The following is a 22,659-nucleotide window of genomic DNA, read 5'->3' as shown; positions in this document are numbered from 1 at the left end:
TGCCTACCATTCCTACCCTTCCTACCATTCCTACCCTGCCTACCATTCCTACCCTGCTTACCCCGCCTACCCTGCTTACCCTGCTTACCCTGACTACCCTGCTTACCCTGCCTACCCCGCCTACCCTGCCTACCCCGCCTACCCTGCCTACCCCGCCTACCCTGCCTACCATTCCTACCCTTCCTACCATTCCTACCCTGCCTACCATTCCTACCCTGCTTACCCTGCCTACCCTGCTTACCCTGCTTACCCTGCCTACCCTCTCTGGCCCGCACATCCCTGTCAACAAACACATTCTAGAACTCGCAAAGTTCATCTTGACCGTAACGAATTCTCACCGATTTGAACTCGCGTGGCCCCATGCATGCCTGCCTGGCTATCTCACAGGGAAGTAACTTCCCCGAGGTATCCTTCAGGCTAGTGATAGAAACCAGTCACAGTCACCATCATGCAGGCATTCTCTGCTGCTGCGGTTCTCCTTGTGCCTATTAGACTACATCTTGGCATGAGTTACATCTTTGTTTTCTAAATATACACCCTTCAGTCAGTCACAAGACCGGACTCACACTCTTCAGCACCAATGTTATGTTTTTCATTTCAAATGCCAAAGATAATGTTGTTGAACTAGATTCTAATTTTCCATTAAGAAAAATGATGGGACTTAATAGTATTTTTGTAGTAGTGGGAGAAATTTTAATTGTTTTACTTAAGCAAAGCAGTTAAATATAGTCAAAGTAACATTTTGTAAAATAATTGGTCTGATTACTTTGATTGACAACACTATCAACCTTATTACTTTGGATACAACAGTAGTAGGCCTGATTACCAACAATGACGAGACAGCCTACAGGGAGGAGGTGAGGGCCCTGGAGGAGAGGTGCTAGGAAAATAACTTCTCCCTCAATGTCAACATAACTAAGGAGCTGATCGTGGACTTCAGGAGACAGCAGATGGAGCACGACCCTATCCACATCGACGGAACCACATTTTGAGGTGAAAAGCTTCAAGTTCCATGGCGTACACATCACTGAGAATCTGAAATGGACCATCCACACAGACAGTGTGGTGAAGAAGAAATTTGTCTTGGCCCCTAAAACCCTCACAAACATTTACAGATGCACAATTGAGGGCATCCTGTTGGGCTGTATCACCGCCTGGTACGGCAACTGCACCGCCCGCAACCGCAGGGCTCTCCAGAGGGTGGTGCGGTCTGCCCAACGCATCACCGGGGGGACACCGCCTGCCCTCCATGACACCTACAGCACCCGAAAAGAAAGGAAGGCCGAAAAGATCATCAAGGACATCAACCACCCGAGCCACTACCTGTTCACCCCGCTATCATCCAGAAGGCGAGTTCAGTACAGGTGCATCAAAGCGTGGACCGAGAGACTGAAAAACAGCTTCTATCTCAAGGCCCTCAGTCTGTTAAATAGCCATCACTAGCCAGCTACCACCCGGTTACTCAACCCTGCACCTTAGAGGCTGCTGCCCTATGTACAGAGACATGGAACCACTGGTCACTTTAATAATGGAACACTAGTCACTTTGTGAATTGTTAGATACTACCACACTGTTGGAGCTAGGAACACAAGCATTTCACCACACCCGCAATAACATCTGCTAAATATGTGTATGTGACCAATAAAATGTGATTTGATTTGTGGGGCAGTTAGATCACACATTTCATCATAAATAACTCCACTCACACTACTATACTTGTATACACTCTCCTACTAGAATACCTCAGTATATCAACTCTCCTACTAGAATACCTCAGTATATCAACTCTCCTACTAGAATACCTCAGTATATCAACTCTCCTACTAGAATACCTCAGTATATCAACTCTCCTACTAGAATACCTCAGTATATCAACTCTCCTACTAGAATACCTCAGTATATCAACTCTCCTACTAGAATACCGCAGTATATGAACTCTCCTACTAGAATACCTCAATATATCAACTCTCCTACTAGAATACCTCAGTATATGAACTCTCCTACTAGAATACCTCAGTATATCAACTCTCCTACTAGAATACCTCAGTATATCAACTCTCCTACTAGAATACCTCAGTATATCAAACTCTCCTACTAGAATACCTCAGTATATCAACTCTCCTACTAGAATACCTCAGTATATCAACTCTCCTACTAGAATACCTCAGTATATCAACTCTCCTACTAGAATACCTCAGTATATCAACTCTCCTATTAGAATACCTCAGTATATCAACTCTCCGACTTAGGAATACCTCAGTATATCAACTCTCCTATTAGAATACCTCAGTATATAGAAGTACAGAAGACAATGAGGCATTGTTGAAGTTTTAAATAAATGAAAAACTATTCCAGACCGGTGTGTACGTTTTAAAGTTTGGACGGCTGAAACGGTGTAAGAGGAGAACAAGATTAATAATAAGCCAGAAGTATGACAAAGATTTAAAGTGGGATATTTGCTGTCGCAAGTCCCATTAATGAAATGAAGAGCAACAGTGTATCAGCTGTGGTGATAAGACTGTTGCTTTAGTTCTGTTTCTTTTGGATAGAGAAAGATGCAAATTAAATGCGATAACATGACCTTGACCCACATCTGTGAAATCTGGCGTTACACAACCCACTGTTTTTGCGGAGATAATCATTTAATGAGACTTGCTGTGGCCCCAGGCACAGTTGCTCCCATTATTTGTGACTTTCATCTTGCTTAGTTGCCATCTCGCACCATACTCTAAAATACAACGCTTGTATTCCCAGTATGCACTGCACTATTAGAACAAATACACATTCAATGCTGTTGTTTAGTGTGCAACGATGTGTAACACAAACCGAACATTTGATTAACTGAGTAACTTCATTTGTGATGGCAGTGTTTAATCAATTGTCTCCTATAGATCAAATTTTGGTAAATTCATTGTAAATGACAATTTTTGTTACTTGATAACATTTGGATAACATTGTGTACAGGATGTTGTTCTTGCCCTAGCAGAAAAGAGCAGAGTTTATCTGGCAGGCTGTTTATTAGAAGTGAACAGATTCTCTGTAAAGGGGTAAGAGGGGTTATCATGTGCTCCTGTGGTGTAGACCCACTGAGATCTGATGGTCTTTGTTGTTTAACGTTGTGGTTCTGCTCTGCTCCCAGTGTGAACAAATAGCCGTGTTTCTGATGGCACATCATCACACTCCATGTTGAGGTTGTAATAAAGATAATCTAACGTTTTACCTAATGATATATAAGGAGGGCATTTGCACAACATGTTTCACAACAGCACACAACAAAACTCCAGAGACATATTGAGCAGACCAACTGATACCAATCACGACCACACCCAGAGACTGATGGCGGACTAAGCACTCACACAAAAATGTCAAGACATGAAAGCACCCTAGCCACACGAACTGACCACTGGTGTAAAGAACAACATTCCATGAATATCGCAAGCACCCAGACACGAATTACCAGAAATACACACACACACACACACACACACACACACACACACACACACACACTTAGGTGTGTTGGACTCCGAGGACAAAGGACACTGCCAAGGGCCAATGGGAAGTCGACACCACCTGGAGAGTGGACCGTCCCTCCACTCATCGACCAGTCAGGAGAGCGGACCTACTAGACTCAACGTCAACACACTGTTATTTCATTGTATAAATTGGATGTACACTATGTTTCGGGGCTCTCTTCTGCTAGTTCCCTATGAGCTAAACGAAGGAGTCCGTGCACGCTCTGCCAAATATCTTTGTCTCATAATAAACTGCCTTACTATAAACTGAATCCACCCGGTCCAACGTCTTGACTTGGTCTCCTTCTCAAATAACTAATCATCAACAAGGTTCAAATTTAGACCGTTCTCTCCCTCACTATGCAACATCCTGCTGCTGTGAATCTAACTCTGAGTCTCTCCCTACCTCTCTCTCTGGTCTCTCTCTCACTAATGTATCTCTCTTCCTGCTCTCTCTGTAGCTCTCTCTTCCTCCCCTCTCCCTACCTCTCTCTCTGGTCTCTCTCTCACTAATGTATCTCTCTTCCTGCTCTCTCTGTAGCTCTCTCTTTCTCTCCTCTCCCTACCTCTCTCTCTGCTCTCTCTCTAATGTATCTCTTCCTGCTCTCTCTGTAGCTCTCTCCCCCCCCCCCCCCCCTCACCCTACCTCTTTCTCTACTCTCTCTCTATCGTATCTCTCTTTCTGCTCTCTCTGTAGTTTTCTCTTCCTCCCCTCTCTCTCTCTCTCTCTCTGCTCTCTTTCTTTCGCATATTGGTTTTAGAATCAGGTGGTATTTATTCTTGGTCTTGGCTTAGCCCTCATTCTGCCACGTCAGTGTTTCGGTATCACATTAGTGTTATGTCTATGACCTGAAACAATATGTAACAGAGCTTCATGTCAGATACACTGCTGTTATACAACTGTATTAGTAGGGTGTCAAATAAACCAAACCAGACAGCAGGGACACCATAATGCACGTCTATTCATCGTCTGATCGCCGAAGCCATCTCAGGCTTTATGGTGCGTTTGACAGACTACAAACATTAAACCTACTACATTGCCTATCATGGTGGAGACAGAGTGGAATACCTCATTATTGTACTTCTGTATTACAGTTGTCATATGCTGAGGTATTCTCCCTCTTCAGTGCAGTGTGTCCTGAGCCCCAGAAATAGAATGGCTGCATGGCGAATGACTCATGTTTTCAGCCGAGCTGCTCGGTGACACAGACAGACGAAGTAAAGGACGTGTTAGGCTTCTGATGTGATCTGCTGCATAGTCTGCATACTGAACATAACGGGGTGAACCTAGCCGACTGAGAGAGAGGATGTGCACTGTACTGTACCGTAAGGCTTCCAGCCCTCGGCCCCTGCTCTCTTCCAGCCCTATTCCCCAAGCCCCAGTCCTATACCCCATAGAATACCCGAGTCACGACCCTCTCCTGTCTCCCCCAGCCCCAGCTCCATCCCTCGTCCAAGTTCCCAGATCCTGCATTCAGCCCCCTCTCTCTCTCCTATCTCCCTCCCAGCTCCATCCCCTCCTCCTCTCCTCAGGTCCTCATGGAGGTCAAGGTGCTGTGTGTCTGCTGTGAGAGGAGAGCCAGCAGAAGGCAACTGGAATCAACGCATGTCATTGTGCTGCGTGGTGGAGAGAGAGGGAGAGGGAGAGAGGGAGAGGGGGAGAGGGAGAGAGAGCAAAGGAGAGTAGGAGAGAGAGAGAGCAAAGGAGAGTAGGAGAGAGAGAGAGAGAGGAGGAGAGAGAGCTTGCTAGGAGAGGGAGAGAGAAAGAGGCTCCACTCCGCTCACATCGCAGGCTGACTGGCTCGCACGCTCACTGTTGACGAATGAGCTGTACCCGTGTGGCTGGGAAACGGCGGCTTGTGACAAGGCAAGCTGGGGAGAGAGAGGAACATGAACGTAATGCGTACCTTGCCTCGCTTGCTTTCAGATACCAGCCAGAAGAAGACTCAAGAGAAGAAGGATGGCAGCAGACGCATGTCGTTCCAGAGACCCAAAGGAACCATTGAGTATGCTGTAAGTAAACAGGGTTTCAGACTGTGTCCTCTCTGTCTGGGTGTTTTAATGCTTTTTACTGCTCCTGCTGCTGCTGCTGTGCTGCTCTGTGTGTCTACTGGCTGTTGCCCTAGTCTGAGTAATAGCTGCTGTTGTGGTAGTGTGTTATTATGTTGTGTTATGAAAAGGAACCTGGCCATGCTGGCTCACATCGTTAGGTGTGTGTGTGTGGGTGTGTGTGTGTGTGTGTGTGTGGGGGGAGAGAACGAAGCGTTTAGTAATTTACAGTTGCACGTGTGCATCGTTCAATGTCTGTTTACATAAAGGGGGACTTTATATGGCCAGCCAGAGATATTGCCTCTCTACCGTATGATGGAAATGTATTCTAATAGATTAGATATGTAGCAATCCTGTTCCATTCTGCATTCTGATGTATAGGAGGAGAGAGGATTGTAGCTGTATACGTATGTATGTTTTTGGCCAGAGGAGAACCGAGAGAGAGACAGAGAATGGGTAGTCTATATTTTATTGTTCCTTCTGTGCAGTGCTTAGCAGCGAGCATTCCACCACTGTTTACGAATGACCTTCCACCTGGTGTTGTCATTGCTATTCATTTGCCATCTCTGTTGTGTGTGAGAGTGAGATGGAGAGACAGACACACCCGTACCCGGATGATCTGAAAATGGAGTCTGTCTCTGCTGCTGTTCTGGCTGGTAGTGTTCTTGAAATGACCCTCAAATCCAGCTTCAGTCAGACAGGTTTCTGTCTTTCTTCTCTCCCTGGTAACACTGCATGGGGAGCGGAATGCTGTGGAGCTCCATTAGCCTGGCCACAGAGGAGCGGAGAGGAGAGGAGAGGAGAGGAGAGGAGAGGAGAGGAGAGAGGGAAAACTGATGGACACCTATCATTTAGCCAGCACATTGATTTCCACCTTGTTTGATGACATGGTTCAGCATCCAGAGACATTTTTCTCCCCAATATATTTCCTCTCTCTTTTAGTAATTGTTCTGCTACTTTGATTCAGCGGTGATTGTGTGCGTGATCCCAATGCTTTCTGTTATCTCTGGTGTTGCTGTTGCACTTGGAACGTTTTATATAGGTGTCATTCAGAACAGCCCCTACCCCCACCTCTCATCCGCTCTGGGCCACAGGGTGATGGACACGGGTGATGGGCCACAGGGCAGGGTGATGGACACGGGTGATGGGCCACAGGGTGATGGGCCACAGGGTGATGGGCCACAGGGTGATGGGCCACAGGGTGATGGACACGGGTGATGGACACGGGTGATGGACACGGGTGATGGGCCACAGGGTGATGGACAAGCTAGTTGTTTTATGCTGGGACGTGAAAAGTGTTCAATGGCAGGAGGACAGGACAGAATATTTGTCATAGTAAAGACAGTTTGTCATGGACTAGTGTTAGAGAGAGAGAGAGGTGTTACAGTGGATAAACATTGGATTCAGGGAAAATATGCTCATCATATCTCACTCGACATAGCAGCACGCACCACCCTCTCCCCAGCCTGCTGGCCACTACACCCCCCTTCTCTCTCTATCTCTCTGTTTCTCTGTTTCTCTCTCCATCCTCGTTCTCTCTCTCTCTATACTCTTTACTCTTTCTCTCTCTTTACCTCCCATGGGAAGGATTCCAGATAATATTGTGATGATGGAGGGAACCATGCCAACGGTTGTGTGAACTTTCCAGTCATGACATGCTGCAACGCCGCCCTTAGAGAGTGTTTAAGGTTGTGTGGCATGGCTGCCTCCATCCCTCACACACACACACACACACACACACACACACACACACACACACACACACACACACACAGACACACGCACACAGCACCCGTCCTACGAGATAGCCCTAGATGCATGGAGACTTTCCCAGTGATTGAGAAGCGGCTTTATCTTAAACTGATCTTCCACGCTGTGCTGTGCTGCACTGGGCCTGGGGACGGACGGCTACTGTTTCCATCTGTTCTCACCAGATAGATAGGTTTATAATCCGCTGCCTGGTGCCTACAGAAAAGAAAAGGGAGGCTTTGTCGCTTTATGAAATATTGTGATCGCTCGTTTTTAGACCAAAAAATAAACCTCAATATTTGCCTTCTCATTCTGATGGGCACACCTATTGGCTGACCTTCAGCCAATTAAATATGGTGTTTGTTTGAACTCCAGGAAGTAAAGGGGAATGGAATGGAACAGACTGCAACATTATTTTGTTGAAATATAATTTGATTTGGGAGAAATTAAGCAAATTGAATTGCACCTAAATTGGCCATTTTAAATGATAGGAATCGTATAATATTCAATAGATATAGTACATAACATCAGATTTGGACCCAAAACATTCTAACAATGAGTAAGACATGGATCAAATTATGGATCAAATTATATTTCAACAAAATAATGTTGCAGGAATGCTAATCTTATCTGTTTCTAACAACAGAAATGATTTCAGAACATTCTGAGATGGTGGGTGTCGAAATCCTCTTTCTTGTGCTTTTTGAGGTGGAACGACCCTACAGCAACGGTAGGAGACATTTTAATGTGTCTTAATACTGCAGTTAATGACTCTACACATGTTCCAGTTGTGTGGTACTTCACCACAGTGTGAGGTAAGGACTCCTAATGACTGTAGTATGCACTGTGCCGCGCTGCAAGAAGGTTGTGTGTGTGTGTGTGTGTGTGTGTGCGGACGTGTTTAAGTTCTGGTCCTCACAAGAATAGTAAACAAAGAAAAATGTGACCAAATCAAAAATCAAATCAAATGTTATTTGCCACGTGCGCCGAATACAACAGGTGAAATGCTTACTTTACAAGCCCTTAACCAACAATGCAGTTTAAAAAAAATAAAACAATAAAATAAAAATAAGAACAAGAAATAAAAGTTACAAATAATTAAAGACCAACTGGGGACATTTTGTTAGTCCCCACAAGGTGAAATGCTATTTCTAGGAGGTTAAGGTCAGACTTAGTAATAGGGTTAGAATTATGTTAAGGATTAGGGTTAGGAGTTAGGGTTAGGATTAAGAGGGTTTCTGTTTATGCTGGTATCAAACCTTGGGTTGCACGGGCATATTGCAACTTTCTGCCCTATTTTTATATTGTACAGGCCGGTCTGGAGAGGGTGAGAGAACATGAAAGGCAGAGCTAGGGTTAGGTTTAGGAGCTAGGGTTAGGTTAGGGTTCATTTTTGTTTTACCTTTATTTAAGGAGGCAAGGCAGTTAAGAACTAATTGTTATTTACAATGACGGGTCTACCCCGGCCACAACCTCCAACCCGGACGACGCTGGGCCAACTGTGTCCAGCCCTATGGGACTCCCAATCACAGCCTGTTGTGATACAGCCCGGGATTGAACCAGGGTCTGTAGTGATGCCTCTAGCACTGTGATGCAGTGCCTTAGACCGCTGTGCTACTCAGGAGCCCCAAATTAAGGTTATGGTTAGGTTAGGGTAAGAGTACGTGTTAGGTTTAGGGTTAGGATTTTGAATGGGACTGAATTGTGTGTCCCCACAAGGTTAGCTGTGCAAGACTGTGTGTGTGTGTGTGTGTGTGTGTGTGTGTGTGTGTGTGTGTGTGTGTGTGTGTGTGTGTGTGTGTGTGTGTGTGTGTGTGTGTGTGTGTGTGTGTGTGTGTGTTGAATTGATTACTAGAAATGGAAGAGTCAGTCAGAGGGAGACTGGATCCTCACAATCACTCCTATTGATAGCATTATTCACACTGGTGTGGTGGTGGGGGACCAGAATGGACCACTGTTCAGGCTTTTCACATCTGTATGTATGTGGGAGAGGAGAGGAGAGGACAGGACAGGACAGGAGAGGTCAGTCATCAGCACTGTCAACACCCACTCTGTCACAATAACAACTGTGAGGAGCAGCAGTCAAATGTCATCACATGTGCTGCAGCTCCACTATCCTCTCACCTACTATAGCACCATGCTTATTGGAGATGTAGTAGTCATGGCAATGCCATGTTCTGTTAGCTTCTTCTAGGCCATTGTATGTGTCCCATATGGTTCCTGTAAGGGATGTAACGAAACAGCATATGTATCGGCCCCTGGTTCAGATGTTTAAGTAGCAATGGTCATCAAAACTTTTTTTTAACAATTCTAACAGATGCAACAGTTGGTCAATGGATGAAGATACGGCCAACTTTTTTATTGTTAAAATCAATCCGATATAGACTGAGTTATAGCACATAAAACACAACACAAATAATGGAGTTCTGTGATTTTGGTGGGAATTCAGGTTATTTATTGTTCTTTTTTTATTTGTTGAAATAAAGATAATGATAGGTGCCTAATTTGCAGAAATACACTGCGTATTTGCATATATCCATAAATTAACATAAAGGAGGGGAACAGGGCCGCAACCACCGAACACCTGCTCTGTTCACCCTACCTGCTCTGTTCACCCTACCTGCTCTGTTCACCCTACCTGCTCTGTTTACCCTACCTGCTCTGTTCACCCTACCTGCTCTGTCCACCCTACCTGCTCTGTTCACCCTACCTGCTCTGTTCACCCTACCTGCTCTGTTCACCCCACCTGCTCTGTCCACCCCACCTGCTCTGTCCACCCCACCTGCTCTGTCCACCCCACCTGCTCTGTTTACCCCACCTGCTCTGTTTACCCCACCTGCTCTGTTTACCCCACCTGCTCTGTTTACCCTACCTGCTCTGTCTACCCTACCTGCTCTGTCTACCCTACCTGCTCTGTTTACCCTACCTGCTCTGTGTACCCTACCTGCACTGTCTAGACTGCCTCATGAATTACTGTTGTTTTCACGTTCTCTTGCATAATTCAACAAGTGTGTCAATAGAAGGATACCCTCAGATTAAAAGTCAACACACCTGGCTTGAATTGGGGTCCTGGTCTCCTCTGCTGTTCTGTGTCCTCTGACTGGGAGAATGTCTGTCCTAGCTGTCAGTTGTAATGGCTGTAAAATTAGGCATGTGAATGATGAACAACGGCACAGCAGTGGCACACACAATGCATGCCATTAGGGTGGTAAAGACAAAGTCGCTATGGCAACTGTCATCCCATATGCACATATCCAGGCTTCATCAGACAGGCTGCATTGTAAGCCTCTGGAGCGATAGTCCTTCTGATATTACATTCTGGATGATTAAACCATTTGCAGAACGCTGCATCAACGTGATGGTAGGCTACGCAATGCTGTTCCACGGGTCTGTCTGGATCCAGTCTGATGTTCCACCACAGGGTAGTGTTTTGGTATGTGTGGCTTTCTATGGCACCATTAGTCAGCTCTGTCTGTCTGTCCTTGAGTCAGTTTTTCCTCTCAGTCAGACAAGGTGACCACTACCAGTCACCAGGATGTCTGTAACATACTGTGTGTGTGTGTCTGGTGTGTGTGTCCTCCTAATATTAGATTGTCTAACTGTTAGACAATACACATTTAATAATTAGAATCGTTCATTAATTATTCCCATCAACAGACAGTAAATTACCATCCAATAGAGAAACAGTGCTGAAACAGGTTGTATTGGTGCTGAATTGAGGAGGTAAAGCTAACAAGAATTAGTCCATGGATGAGATGTTAGCAAATGGTACTCAGCAAGAATCCATGTAGTGTGTTGCTACTGCTGAACTAGTCTGGAATGAAGACTGTGCTGCCTGCATTAGTGTTGGAGCTACAGACTGTAACAGTATGCGGTGGATATTGACTGTCTGCTTATGTTCCCAACAAGCTAAAGTAGGATTTGGCTTTCTGTCTGAAGAGACATACTTTTATTAAATCTCCTGTGGAAAAAAATATAATGTTAATTTAACACTGCCACTCTTAAGTATTATTAAGTACTGCACACTAAGTTGTAAATATTGTAGAGCTTTATTGTTGAGCTTGTACTTTTTGTTGACATGCTGGCTTGTTGTTTTAAGAGGTTGTTAATGCCCGTGCTGTAGGCTGTAAATGTGCTGGTTGTCATTTGTGTCTTCTAGTCCAACTGTTTGGTGTCTGATATCACCAGCAGTGCCTTTCTGTGCCTTCCTTTTCAAGACACTTTATTCATCAACATGATATGTTGTAAAAGCCGATCTGTTACAAATCAGACAAGACTATAAATCAGTCACAGTAGTCCTTGAGTTGGCAGTTCTAAAAGATATGTCATCGACAGTGACAGTCTGCTATAGTGATTGGTTATGTCCGATATTTTAACCTATTCCCTATATAGTTCACTACTTTTGACGAGAACCATGTGCTGGTCCTGGTCAAACAAAGTGCACTACAGTATATAGGAAATAGGGTGCCTTTTCAGATGCAGCCAGAGTGTTTATTGGTTATATTGAAAGGTTCCTTACATCATTTTGTCATTTCCAGTGTTTATACAGGCATGGTTTGATATTGAGTCTGTCCAAGTGTTTTAGTTATTTAGCTTGGTGTCCGGTTCAGTTAACATCCAAAATGGCGAGTGAGTGAAGTCCTCATCACAAAGTATTTCACACTTTCCTCATGTAGTTCGCACTGGAACGATGAGAATTGTTTTGTTGTCTTCTAAAGATGGTTTGGGATTTTAAGTTGTGAAAGAAACAGCGTTTGTGGTATAATTAAAGGTGCAATATGCAGTAATCGTTCCGCCATTTCCTGGTTGCAAAAATTCTAATAGTTTGCCTAATTTCAGTTTGTGACAAAACAAGCAGTGTAGAGAATCATTGTACCATCTAAACCGCTGTGAAATATATTTTACATAACCAAAAATATTGTATTTTCAGCTGTTTGAAGCTGGTGTGCAAAAACGAGCCATGAGAATAGGAAGCATAGAAATAGCGCACATAGAACAGATGTACAGCTTCTTAGACTTGCTTTCAATGACATATCTATAACTCACATTTCTATGTGAATTTAGTCCAGTCATATTGCAGGTTTTAGTTACTCCTCCCTAACACCACACACACAGATAAGAGAGGTCCATGGTTGCTAACATGCTGAGTACGCGTGAGCCATCATGTTGATTTTGTCTATCCCCACCAGATGCGATCATGACACGTAAGTTAAAATAAAAAAATCTACTGTGAATCAATTTTATTAATTTGGGGTCAGGTCTAAACACACATGAAACATTCATGGACATTTAGTTAGCTAACTGTTGCTAGCTAGGTTGTCCTGGGACATGAACATTGGGGGCGCTATTTTCTGCTGGCATTTAGCCAGTGCAATTGTCAAACGCACGCTCTTTTGCAATTTCGACCTGTTAAAGCTGGCACTCTTCTGTTTTCTAACCCTTGCGCCAGGATTGATCATTTAGCTGTCTTATATGAGCTCACTTGCGCTGAGGTGGAAGGGGTGGCAATATCTGAGGTGTGTCCTTAAAAACGTGCGCGAAAGGAACAATTTCAGGTAACGCTGGTGGGGATATTTAAAATCAACCAAAAGCTGGACTTAGCGGTAACACGATTGGTTATGGCATGGATTTTGAGAGCGGAGGCGCAGCCTATCCAGCCATGACGCACAGTGCCCATATGCACATGGAACGCAAAAGATACAATTTTATTTGTCACATGCACCGACTACAACAGGTGTAGACCTTACCGTGAAATGCTAACTTACAAGCCCTTAATAACCAACAATGCAGTTAAGAAAATATTGACTAAATAAACTAAAGTAAAAAAAAAAATGTCAATGAGTAGGGGTACAGGTTAGTCGAGGTAATTTGTACATGTAGGTAGGGGTAAAGTGACTATGCATAGATAATAAACAGCGAGTAGCAGCAGTGTAAAAACAAGGGGGGGGGGGTCAATGCAAATAGTTTGGCTGGCCATTTGATTAATTGTTCAGCAGTGTTATGGCTTGGGGGTAGAAGGAGCCTTTTGGACCCAGAATTGGCGCTCCGGTACCGCTTGCCGTGTAGTAGCAGAGAGAACAATCGATGACTTGGGTAACTGGAGTCTTCTGACACCACCTAGTATATAGGTCCTGTATGGCAGGAAGCTTGGCCCCAGTGATGTACTGGGCTGTACACACTACCCTCTGTAGCGCCTTACGGTCGGAGGCCAAGCAGTTGCCATACCAGGTGGTGATGCAACCGGTCAGGATGCTCTCGATGGTGCAGCTGTAGAACTTTGAGGATCTGGGTGTTACGCGGAGCGGAACAGGTGAACCCAAGAGCAGACTCAGACGAGGAGACTGGGATGAGGTAACCAAGGTATTTATTGAAACACAGAGGGAAGATGAAGTGCAGGCCAGGGGAAGGTCGGCGGGTTGCAGGAAACCAAGTGCGGAGGCTGAGGCTGGAGCGAGAGGTGTTGGGACAGGGTAAGCATGTCCGGAGGGGAATCCAAGGGAGCAGTAGGGTGGGGGATCCAGGACAGAGTAGCAGGACTGATAAGACATGGGACTGGAGATAGGGACCAGAGTCAGAGCGGGCAGAACTATAGCGGAGAGGAAAACAGGCACAACAGGATCTAAACAGGAACAAACGGCTAGAAACGTAGACTGACTGAGCAGAGATTACGATCTGGCAGCATGGAAGTGGCAGGGCTGAGTATTTGTAGAGGTCTTGATTATGGAACAGGTTGCAGCTGTTGGGGATCTGCTTTAACTACTCCAGCACACCTGTCTCCGCCCACACAATCACACACACACACACAGAGAGGGAGAAAGCACTGGGGGAGTGGCAGCAGGTCAAGGAGACACAGGATGAGCAGTAGGGGGCGTGGCAGAAGCAGATGTAACACTGGGGACCCATACCAAATCTTTTCAGTCTCCTGAGGGGGAAAAGCCGTTGTTGTGCCCTCTTCATAACTTTCCTGGTGTGTTTGGACCATATAAGTTTGTTGGTGATGTGGACACCAAGGAACTTTAAACTCGACCTGCTCCACTACAGCCCTGTCGATGTGAATGGGGGCGTGTTCGACCCTCCTTTTCCTGTAGTCCACGATCATCTCCTTTTATCTTGCTCACGTCGAGGGAGAGGTTGTTGTCCGGGCACCACACTGCCAGGTCTCTGACCTCCCTATTGGCTGTCTCATCGTTGTCGGTGATCAGGCCTACCACAGTTGTGTTGGCAGCAAACTTAATGATGGTGTTGGAGTCGTGCTTGGCCACGTATTCGTGGGTGATCAGGGAGTACAGAAGGGGACTAAGCACGCACCCCTGAGAGGCCCCCGTGTTGAGGATCAGCGTTGCAGATTGTGCTTTTTGTGCCCATAAACCCATTTTGTTTCATTTGATTAAAAACCAAGCATAGTCTCCCCTCCTCTCAATGAAGGTAGTTTTTTTTTTGTCCTGCCCACTGCATTCACCAAGTAGCCAAGACTATCATAAAGGGTTTGGCTCGTGACACCGCTTTGAAGTAAATCTAGTTTGGGAACATCCACTTTTTTTAAATCTATGTAGCCTATTGTACATTATTTTATCCAGCTCCTCTTGTTATTTAGGATGTGCTTAACCTGTTAGGGCTAGGGGGCAGTATTGACACGGCTGGATAAAAAACATACCCGATTTAATCTGGTTACCACTCCTACCCAGTAACTAGAATATGCATATACTTATTACATATGGATAGAAAACACCCAACATTTTCTAAAACTGTTTGAATGGTGTCTGTGAGTATAACAGAACTCAAATGGCAGGTCAAAACCTGAGAGATTCAAGCGTCCCACCTAGCCCATAGAGGTTAAAAAACCCTACATGTAGGCTATATGCCTAAAAAACCCTCCATGTAGGCTATATGCCTAAAAACCCTCCATGTAGGCTATATGCCTAAAAAAAACTACATGTAGGCTATATGCCTAAAAATAACTACATGTAGGCTATATGCCTAAAAAACTGCATGTAGGCTATATGCCTAAACAACCCTCCATGTAAGCTATATGCCTAAAAAAAACTACATGTAGGCTATCTGCCTAAAAAAACGTCCATGTAGGCTAAATGCCTTAAAAACCCTACATGTAGGCTATATGTCTAAAAAAACCTTCCATGTAGGCTATATGCCTAAAAAACCCAGCCTTTTCGTGCTAACGCCAGCTATTCCTCTCATAATTACAGCAGTGAAAATAGCAAAAATATTCCTGACCTATAGCCCTACCGCCAGTGCTAAGGCTAGCTTTTTCAAACAGAAATTTGCATCCTGTAGTACTAACTCAAAAAAGTTCTGGGACACTGTAAAGTCCATGGAGAATAAGAGCACCTCCTCCCAGCTGCCCACTGCTCTGAGGCTAGGAAACACTGTTACCACCGATAAATCCACTATAATTGAGAATTTCAATAAGCATTTCTCTACGGCTGGCCATGTTTTCCACCTGGCTACCCCTACCCCGGTCAACTGCCTGGCACCCTCCACAGCAACCCGTCAAAGCCCCCACCATTTCTCCTTCACCCAAATCCAGATAGCTGATGTCCTGAAAGAGCTGCAAAATCTGGACCCATACAAATCAGTCGGGCTAGACAATCTGGACCCTTTCTTTCTAAAATTATCTGCCGAAATTGTTGCAACCCCTATTACTAGCCTGTTCAACCTCTCTTTCGTATCGTCTGAGATTCCCAAAGATTGGAAAGCTGCCGCGGTCATCCCCCTCTTCAAAGGGGGTGACACTCTAGACCCAAACTGCTACAAACCTATATCTATCCTACCCTGTCTTTCTAAGGTCTTCGAAAGCCAAGTTAACAAACAGATTACCAACCATTTCGAATCCCACCGTACCTTCTCCGCTATGCAATCTGGTTTCAGAGCTGGTCATGGGTGCACCTCAGCCACGCTCAAGGTCCTAAACGACATCATAACCGCCATCGATAAGAGACAATACTGTGCAGCCGTCTTCATCGACCTGGCCAAGGCTTTCGACTCTGTCAATCACCACATTCTTATCGGCAGACTCGACAGCCTTGGTTTCTCAAATGATTGCCTCGCCTGGTTTTACCAAATACTTCTCCGATAGAGTTCAGTGTGTCAAATCGGAGGGCATGTTGTCCGGACCTCTGGCTGTCTCTATGGGGGTGCCACAGGGTTCAATTCTCGGGCCGACTCTCTTCTCTGTATACATCAATGATGTTGCTCTTGCTGCTGGTGATTCTCTGTTCCACCTCCACTCAGACGACACCATTCTGTATACTTCTGGCCCCTCTTTGGACACTGTTAACTAACCTCCAGACGAGCTTCAATGCCATACAACTCGCCTTCCGTGGCCTCCAACTGCTCTTAAACGCAGGTAAAACTAAATGCATACTATTCAATCGATCACTGCCCGCACCTGCTCGCCTCTCCATCATCACTACTGTGGACGGCTCTGACTTAGAATACGTGGACAACTACAAATACCTGGGTGTCACGTTAGACTGTAAACTCTCCTTCCAGGCTCACATTAAGCATCTCCAATCCAAAATTAAATCTAGAATTGGCTTCCTATATCGCAACAAAGCATCCTTCACTCATGCTGCCAAACATACCCTCGTAAAACTGACCATCCTACCGATCCTCGACTTCGGCGATGTCATCTATAAAATAGCCTCCAACACTCTACTCAACAAACTGGATGCAGTCTATCACAGTGCCATCCGTTTTGTCACCAAAGCCCCATACACTACCCACCATTGCGACCTGTACTCTCTCGTTGGTTGGCCCTCGCTTCATACTCGTCGCCAAACCCACTGGCTACAGGTTATCTACAAGTCTCTGCTAGGTAAAGCCCCGCCTTATCTCAGCTCACTGGTCACCATAGCAGCACCCACTCGTAGCACGCGCTCCTGCAGGTATATCTCACTGCTCACCCCCAAAGCCTTTCCTTCCAGTTCTCTGCTGCCAATGACTGGAACGAACTGCAAAAATCTCTGAAGCTGGAGACTCATATCTCCCTCACTAGCTTTAAGCACCAGCTGTCAGAGCAGCTCACAGATCACTGCACCTGTCCATAGCCCATCTGTAAACAGCCCATCTATCTACCTACCTCATCCCCATACTGTATTTATTTATTTATCTTGCTCCTTTGCACCCCAGTATCTCTACTTGCACATTCATCTTCTGCACATCTACCATTCCAGTGTTTAATTGCCTTATTGTAATTACTTCGCCACCATGGCCTATTTATTGCCTTAACTTACCTCATTTGCACTCACTGTATATAGACTTTTTGTTTTCTTTTGTTCTGTATTATTGACTGTATGTTTTGTTTATTCCATGTGTAACTCTGTGTTGTTGTATGTGTCGAATTGCTACGCTTTATCTTGGCCAGGTCGCAGTTGCAAATGAGAACTTGTTCTCAACTAGCCTACCTGGTTAAATAAAGGTGAAATAAAATGTACAATTGAATAAGGTTTGTTAAAATAGAGCCCTGGGTTGTTATTTTACCTGACATGCATATGGTCTTCTTTTTAACTGGTTCTTTGGAGAATTCTGGCCTGGAGTCATACACAATCTTGTGTTTTTCTCCGACAGTTAATCCACAGATAAAAAAGGAAAACTTCTTTCGTTTTTAGTTAGTTATCTTTAATTATTCTCTCCTTGTTGGTCTGTCAAGCATCCACGTGGGTTTGGGTTTTCTGATATCCAATAAGGATGGGACTTGCAGAGCGTGGAGTTTCTCAAATAGAACCAAGTACTATTTTAGCGCTTGTCTAGTCAGATGCTAGTTCACACGTGTGAGTGGTGTGGGTTAATTGATAAAATAACATGTATGTGTACATTTATTTTGCAACGCTCACGCATGCAACATGGCCGTTGCGGTTTGCCTGTAAGGCTGAGCTTCTGTTTTTGTATTTGAGCTTCTGTATTTCTGTATTCTTCTGTTTCTTCTGTGTTTGTAGCATTTGAAAATGATTCTGTTGGTGTCATATGTGACTGTCACAGACACAATATTCCTGCTTCATTCATTTCCCAATGTGTCTGTTGAGTTCTTCTGACGCACACGTTAATACCTGCTTGCACTGCTTATGACTCTGTGTGTGTGTACATGGTGTGCGTGTGTTGTGTGCATGGCATGTGAATGCGTTTTTCTGTCTTTCCGTCTAGGCCCAAGACTGTCCTCCTGTCTGGAGAGAAGTTGTTTATCTTACGAGTTTAGAAGAGCAGACAATGGCATTCCTCCATGTTGTTTTGAATTGTTTCCTTCCTCTGTCCTATGAAGTCACCTGAGCCAGTCTCATGACTGTTACACAGCCCCATGATCCACCATTATACAACTCAGAGTCACTGTCAGCAGCCCTGTTTTTATACACACACACACACCGTCTGTTCGGTTCCCCTGCCTCTCTCACGAGCCCCCTCTCCCACACACTAGGAGTTCTTGACATCCCTGTCATCGTTAGTTGGTAGGCAGAACCCCACAGGACTTGTAAGTTATTTACCAGCTCAGGCACATGTCTCTGTAGTGCAGTTATATAGCTACCAGAAGAATCTGGCTAATGCACTTTAAAGGACACAGCTGGCTACAGGAAGTAGATCGAATAGTTGCCAGTCTGCCTCAATGTCAACCCACACAAGCTGTTAGATCTGTGACACTCGGTCTGCATCCTCTAAGAGACATTGAAATAGCACACATACAGTACTGTACAAGCTGTAGGCTTATAGTATAATGTATGTAAATTACATTGTGTGTCCCTCTTTACGAAGTTTGTTTATCCACTGGGCCAAATATACTAAGATGTCAACCAAAACTGGATGATGGTTGAATGTGAATGTCAGGTGTTTGCCTGGTGGGTTGGTATCATGTGAGTAAGGTCATATGGTAAAACAAGGCTCATATTGACATTCATGTAAACATATGCTATTCCTTACCTTAGTGTAGTCAGTGGTGCTATTTATGAACAGCCCTCATCCACCATCTCCAGTCTAATACACTACTGCACTACACCAAGCCAGTCTGAATACACTACTGAACTACACCAATCCAGTCTGAATACACTACTGAACAACACAAATCCAGTCTGAATACACTACTGAACTACACAAATCCAGTCTGAATACACTACTGAACTACACCAAACCAGACTGAATACACTACTACACTACACCAAGCCAGTCTGAATACACTACTACACTACACCAAGCCAGTCTGAATACACTACTGAACTACACCAAACTGAATACACTACTGACATCTACACCAAGGCCAGTCTGAATAAACTACTGAACTACACCAATCCAGTCTGAATACATTACTGAACTACACCAAGCCAGTCAGAATACACTACTGCACTACACCAAGCCAGTCGGAATACACTACACCAAGCGAGTCTGAATACACTACCGCACTACACCAAGTCAGTATGAGTACACTACTGCACTACACCAAGCCAGGATGAATACACTACTGCACTACACCAAGCCAGTATGAATACACTACTGAACTACACCAAGCCAGTCTGAATACACTACTGAACTACACCAAGCCAGTCTGAATACACTACTGAACTACACCAAGCCAGTCTGAATACACTACTGCACTACACCAAGTCAGTCTGAATACGCTACTGCACTACACCAAGCTAGACTGAATACACTCCTACACACCAAGCCAGTCTGAATACACTACTGCACTACACCAAGCTAGACTGAATACACTCCTACACACCAAGCCAGTCTGAATACACTACTGCACTACACCAAGCTAGACTGAATACACTCCTACACACCAAGCCAGTCTGAATACACTACTGCACTACACCAAGCCAGTCTGAATACACTACTGCACTACACCAAGCCAGTCTGAATACACTCCTGCACTACACCAAGCCAGTCTGAATACACTCCTGCACTACACCAAGCCAGTCTGAATACACTCCTACACACCAAGTCAGTCTGAATACACTCCTGCACTACACCAAGCCAGTCTGAATACACTCCTACACACCAAGTCAGTCTGAATACGCTACTGCACTACACCAAGTCAGTCTGAATACGCTACTGCACTACACCAAGTCAGTCTGAATACACTACTGCACTACACTAAGCCAGTCTGAATACACTACTGCACTACACCAATCCAGTCTGAATACACTCCTACACACCAAGTCAGTCTGAATACGCTACTGCACTACACCAAGCCAGTCTGAATACACTACTGCACTACACCAAGCCAGTCTGAATACACTCCTACACACCAAGTCAGTCTGAATACGCTACTGCATTACACCAAGCTAGACTGAATACACTCCTACACACCAAGTCAGTCTGAATACGCTACTGCACTACACCAAGCCAGTCTGAATACACTACTGCACTACACCAAGCCAGTCTGAATACACTCCTACACACCAAGTCAGTCTGAATACGCTACTGCATTACACCAAGCCAGTCTGAATACACTACTGCACTACACCAAGCCAGTCTGAATACACTCCTACACACCAAGTCCATGTTAATCTCTGAGATGGGAAGATAAGACAGCAGAGTTTCTTTCCTTCTCATGTGGGACCCAGGAGGACCAGCCAGCCAGCACAGTACAAGAGTTTTGATATTCTGTGCTTCTCTTCTGTTTTGTGGTCCTCCAGGTGGAGACGCGGGACACACTGAACAACATAGCGCTCAAGTTTGACACCACACCCAACGAGCTGGTTCAGCTCAACAAGCTGTTCTCCAGAGCCGTCTGTCCTGGCCAGGTGTGGACACGATCTACTGTACACCCATCACTGGTTCCCAGTCCCTTCCTTTCAGAGATCCCCTGGGCAGCACCTTTTTGTTCCAGCCCCACACTAGCGCGCCTTATTCAAATAGTCAACTACTGTAGTCACAAACCCCTTGATTATGTTGAATCAAGTGTGCAAATACTGGGCTGTAACACAAATGTACAGTCCACGAGGAGTTCCCTGAGGAATGGATTGGGAAACACCAATCTACTACACTCATGCTTGGTGTGTCTCTCTCACTGCATCTATCCTCCATGCCACAACCACTAACACTCACCCACTCCTCATCCCTGCTCTCTCTTCCCACTGATTCTGTCAATGGCATAACTGGTGTCACTACTAACCACACACAAGAGTTAAAACAATCTGTGTGTTTATTCCACTAAGACATCTGTGTCATGGGAAACAGAGTGTTGAAATCCCTCCAGTCCTCAGCAATACCATTAAAAAGGTACAACTTCATGGGTCCTGTTCATTAGGAGTAAAACGTTTCATAATGGAAAACAAAAAACAAGCATGTCTTATTGGGCAAAGTTCAGATAGTGCCCCCCTCTTTTACATAGTTTTGGAGAACAGAACAGAACCCTGATAAAGCCATTTTGCTGGGCTCAATGTCTCCCTCTTTTGGTTGTGTCCTATTGAACTCTCTCTCTGAGGCTCCGAGTAGCACCCTAAAACATGACAAACAGCCAAAGTTGGTATTTTCCTGGCGTCAGAACCAGAGCCACTCAAATCTACTTAAATGGAGAGTCAAGGCAGGGAGTCTGCAATCACATTGGCAGTCAGTAGCAGCACTCAGCAACATGATGCACAATGCAGGGTTGTTGATGTTGTTTCCAGCCAGCCAGCCAGCTCTGGAGGGCTCTCAGCATCTCTCTACTGGGTTCCATGACCAAACACTGCCCTAGCATCCGCCAGTATTATCACACACACACACACACACACACACACTGGGACCAGAAAAGCTCCACTCCTGTTCTGTCCCTTGCTACACTTGTCAGCATTAGCCTGCCTTGGCGTCACACTGGGCCTATTCAGTCAGAACACACTCACCACCACTTAACTGTCTGGCCCTGCTCTCAGGGGGACAAGGAGACACAAGTAGGGCCTCTCAAGATCATTAACGCCAACAACACATGCTAATCTAGTGCTTGAACAACAGACACACTCGCAGGACAATAACTATATTCAACATATCCTATGATGACTTAGTCATATCATTAGGAACTCTTAAAAACATCAGTGAGATATATTACATCTGATGGTTTTAGGACACGCAAATTGTGCTTCCACTTTTTGTTGTTTGTCCATCTTGGGATGTCATAAATCATGCTGAAAACATATTTTCATAGTCACTTCTGTCTTTGCATTGTATGTTCCTTTCTCTGTGTGTCGGCCTGTTTAAATCCAGACATGGATTGTGTTTGCAGGTTCTGTATGTTCCTGATCCTGAGCACATATCCAGTGTGGGGAGCTCCCCTTCCCTTAGCCCCATCAGCCCTCTGTCTCCCACCTCCTCAGAAGCTGACTTAGAGAAGGTGACGGTATGTTGACATTCCCGCACGCACTCA

The 22,659-nt window shown here is 45.0% G+C and overlaps 1 protein-coding gene across 6 annotated transcripts in view; it reads left to right on the top strand.

Moving 5' to 3' along the window:
- The window catches only part of LOC106579063 (oxidation resistance protein 1), a 185,557-nt gene that overhangs the window by 124,600 nt on the left and 38,298 nt on the right, over window positions 1-22,659 (top strand). For 4 of the 6 annotated variants that reach the window (XM_014158581.3, XM_014158600.3, XM_014158561.3 and 1 more), the window contains 3 exons: window positions 5,443-5,528; window positions 20,954-21,061; window positions 22,519-22,632. In XM_014158581.3, coding sequence (XP_014014056.1) covers window positions 5,443-5,528; window positions 20,954-21,061; window positions 22,519-22,632 — 308 coding nt within the window. The remainder of the gene's footprint in view (window positions 1-5,442; window positions 5,529-20,953; window positions 21,062-22,518; window positions 22,633-22,659) is intronic. The other 2 variants (XM_014158615.3, XM_045701913.2) reach the window with 1 other exon arrangement.

Source organism: Salmo salar, chromosome 02 (genome assembly GCF_965601325.2).
Source record: "Salmo salar chromosome 02, fSalSal1, whole genome shotgun sequence".
In the NCBI taxonomy this organism is placed as follows: domain Eukaryota; kingdom Metazoa; phylum Chordata; class Actinopteri; order Salmoniformes; family Salmonidae; genus Salmo; species Salmo salar.
Note: the sequence above shows the minus strand (reverse complement) of the source record. Positions and strands in the feature narration are given on the sequence as shown.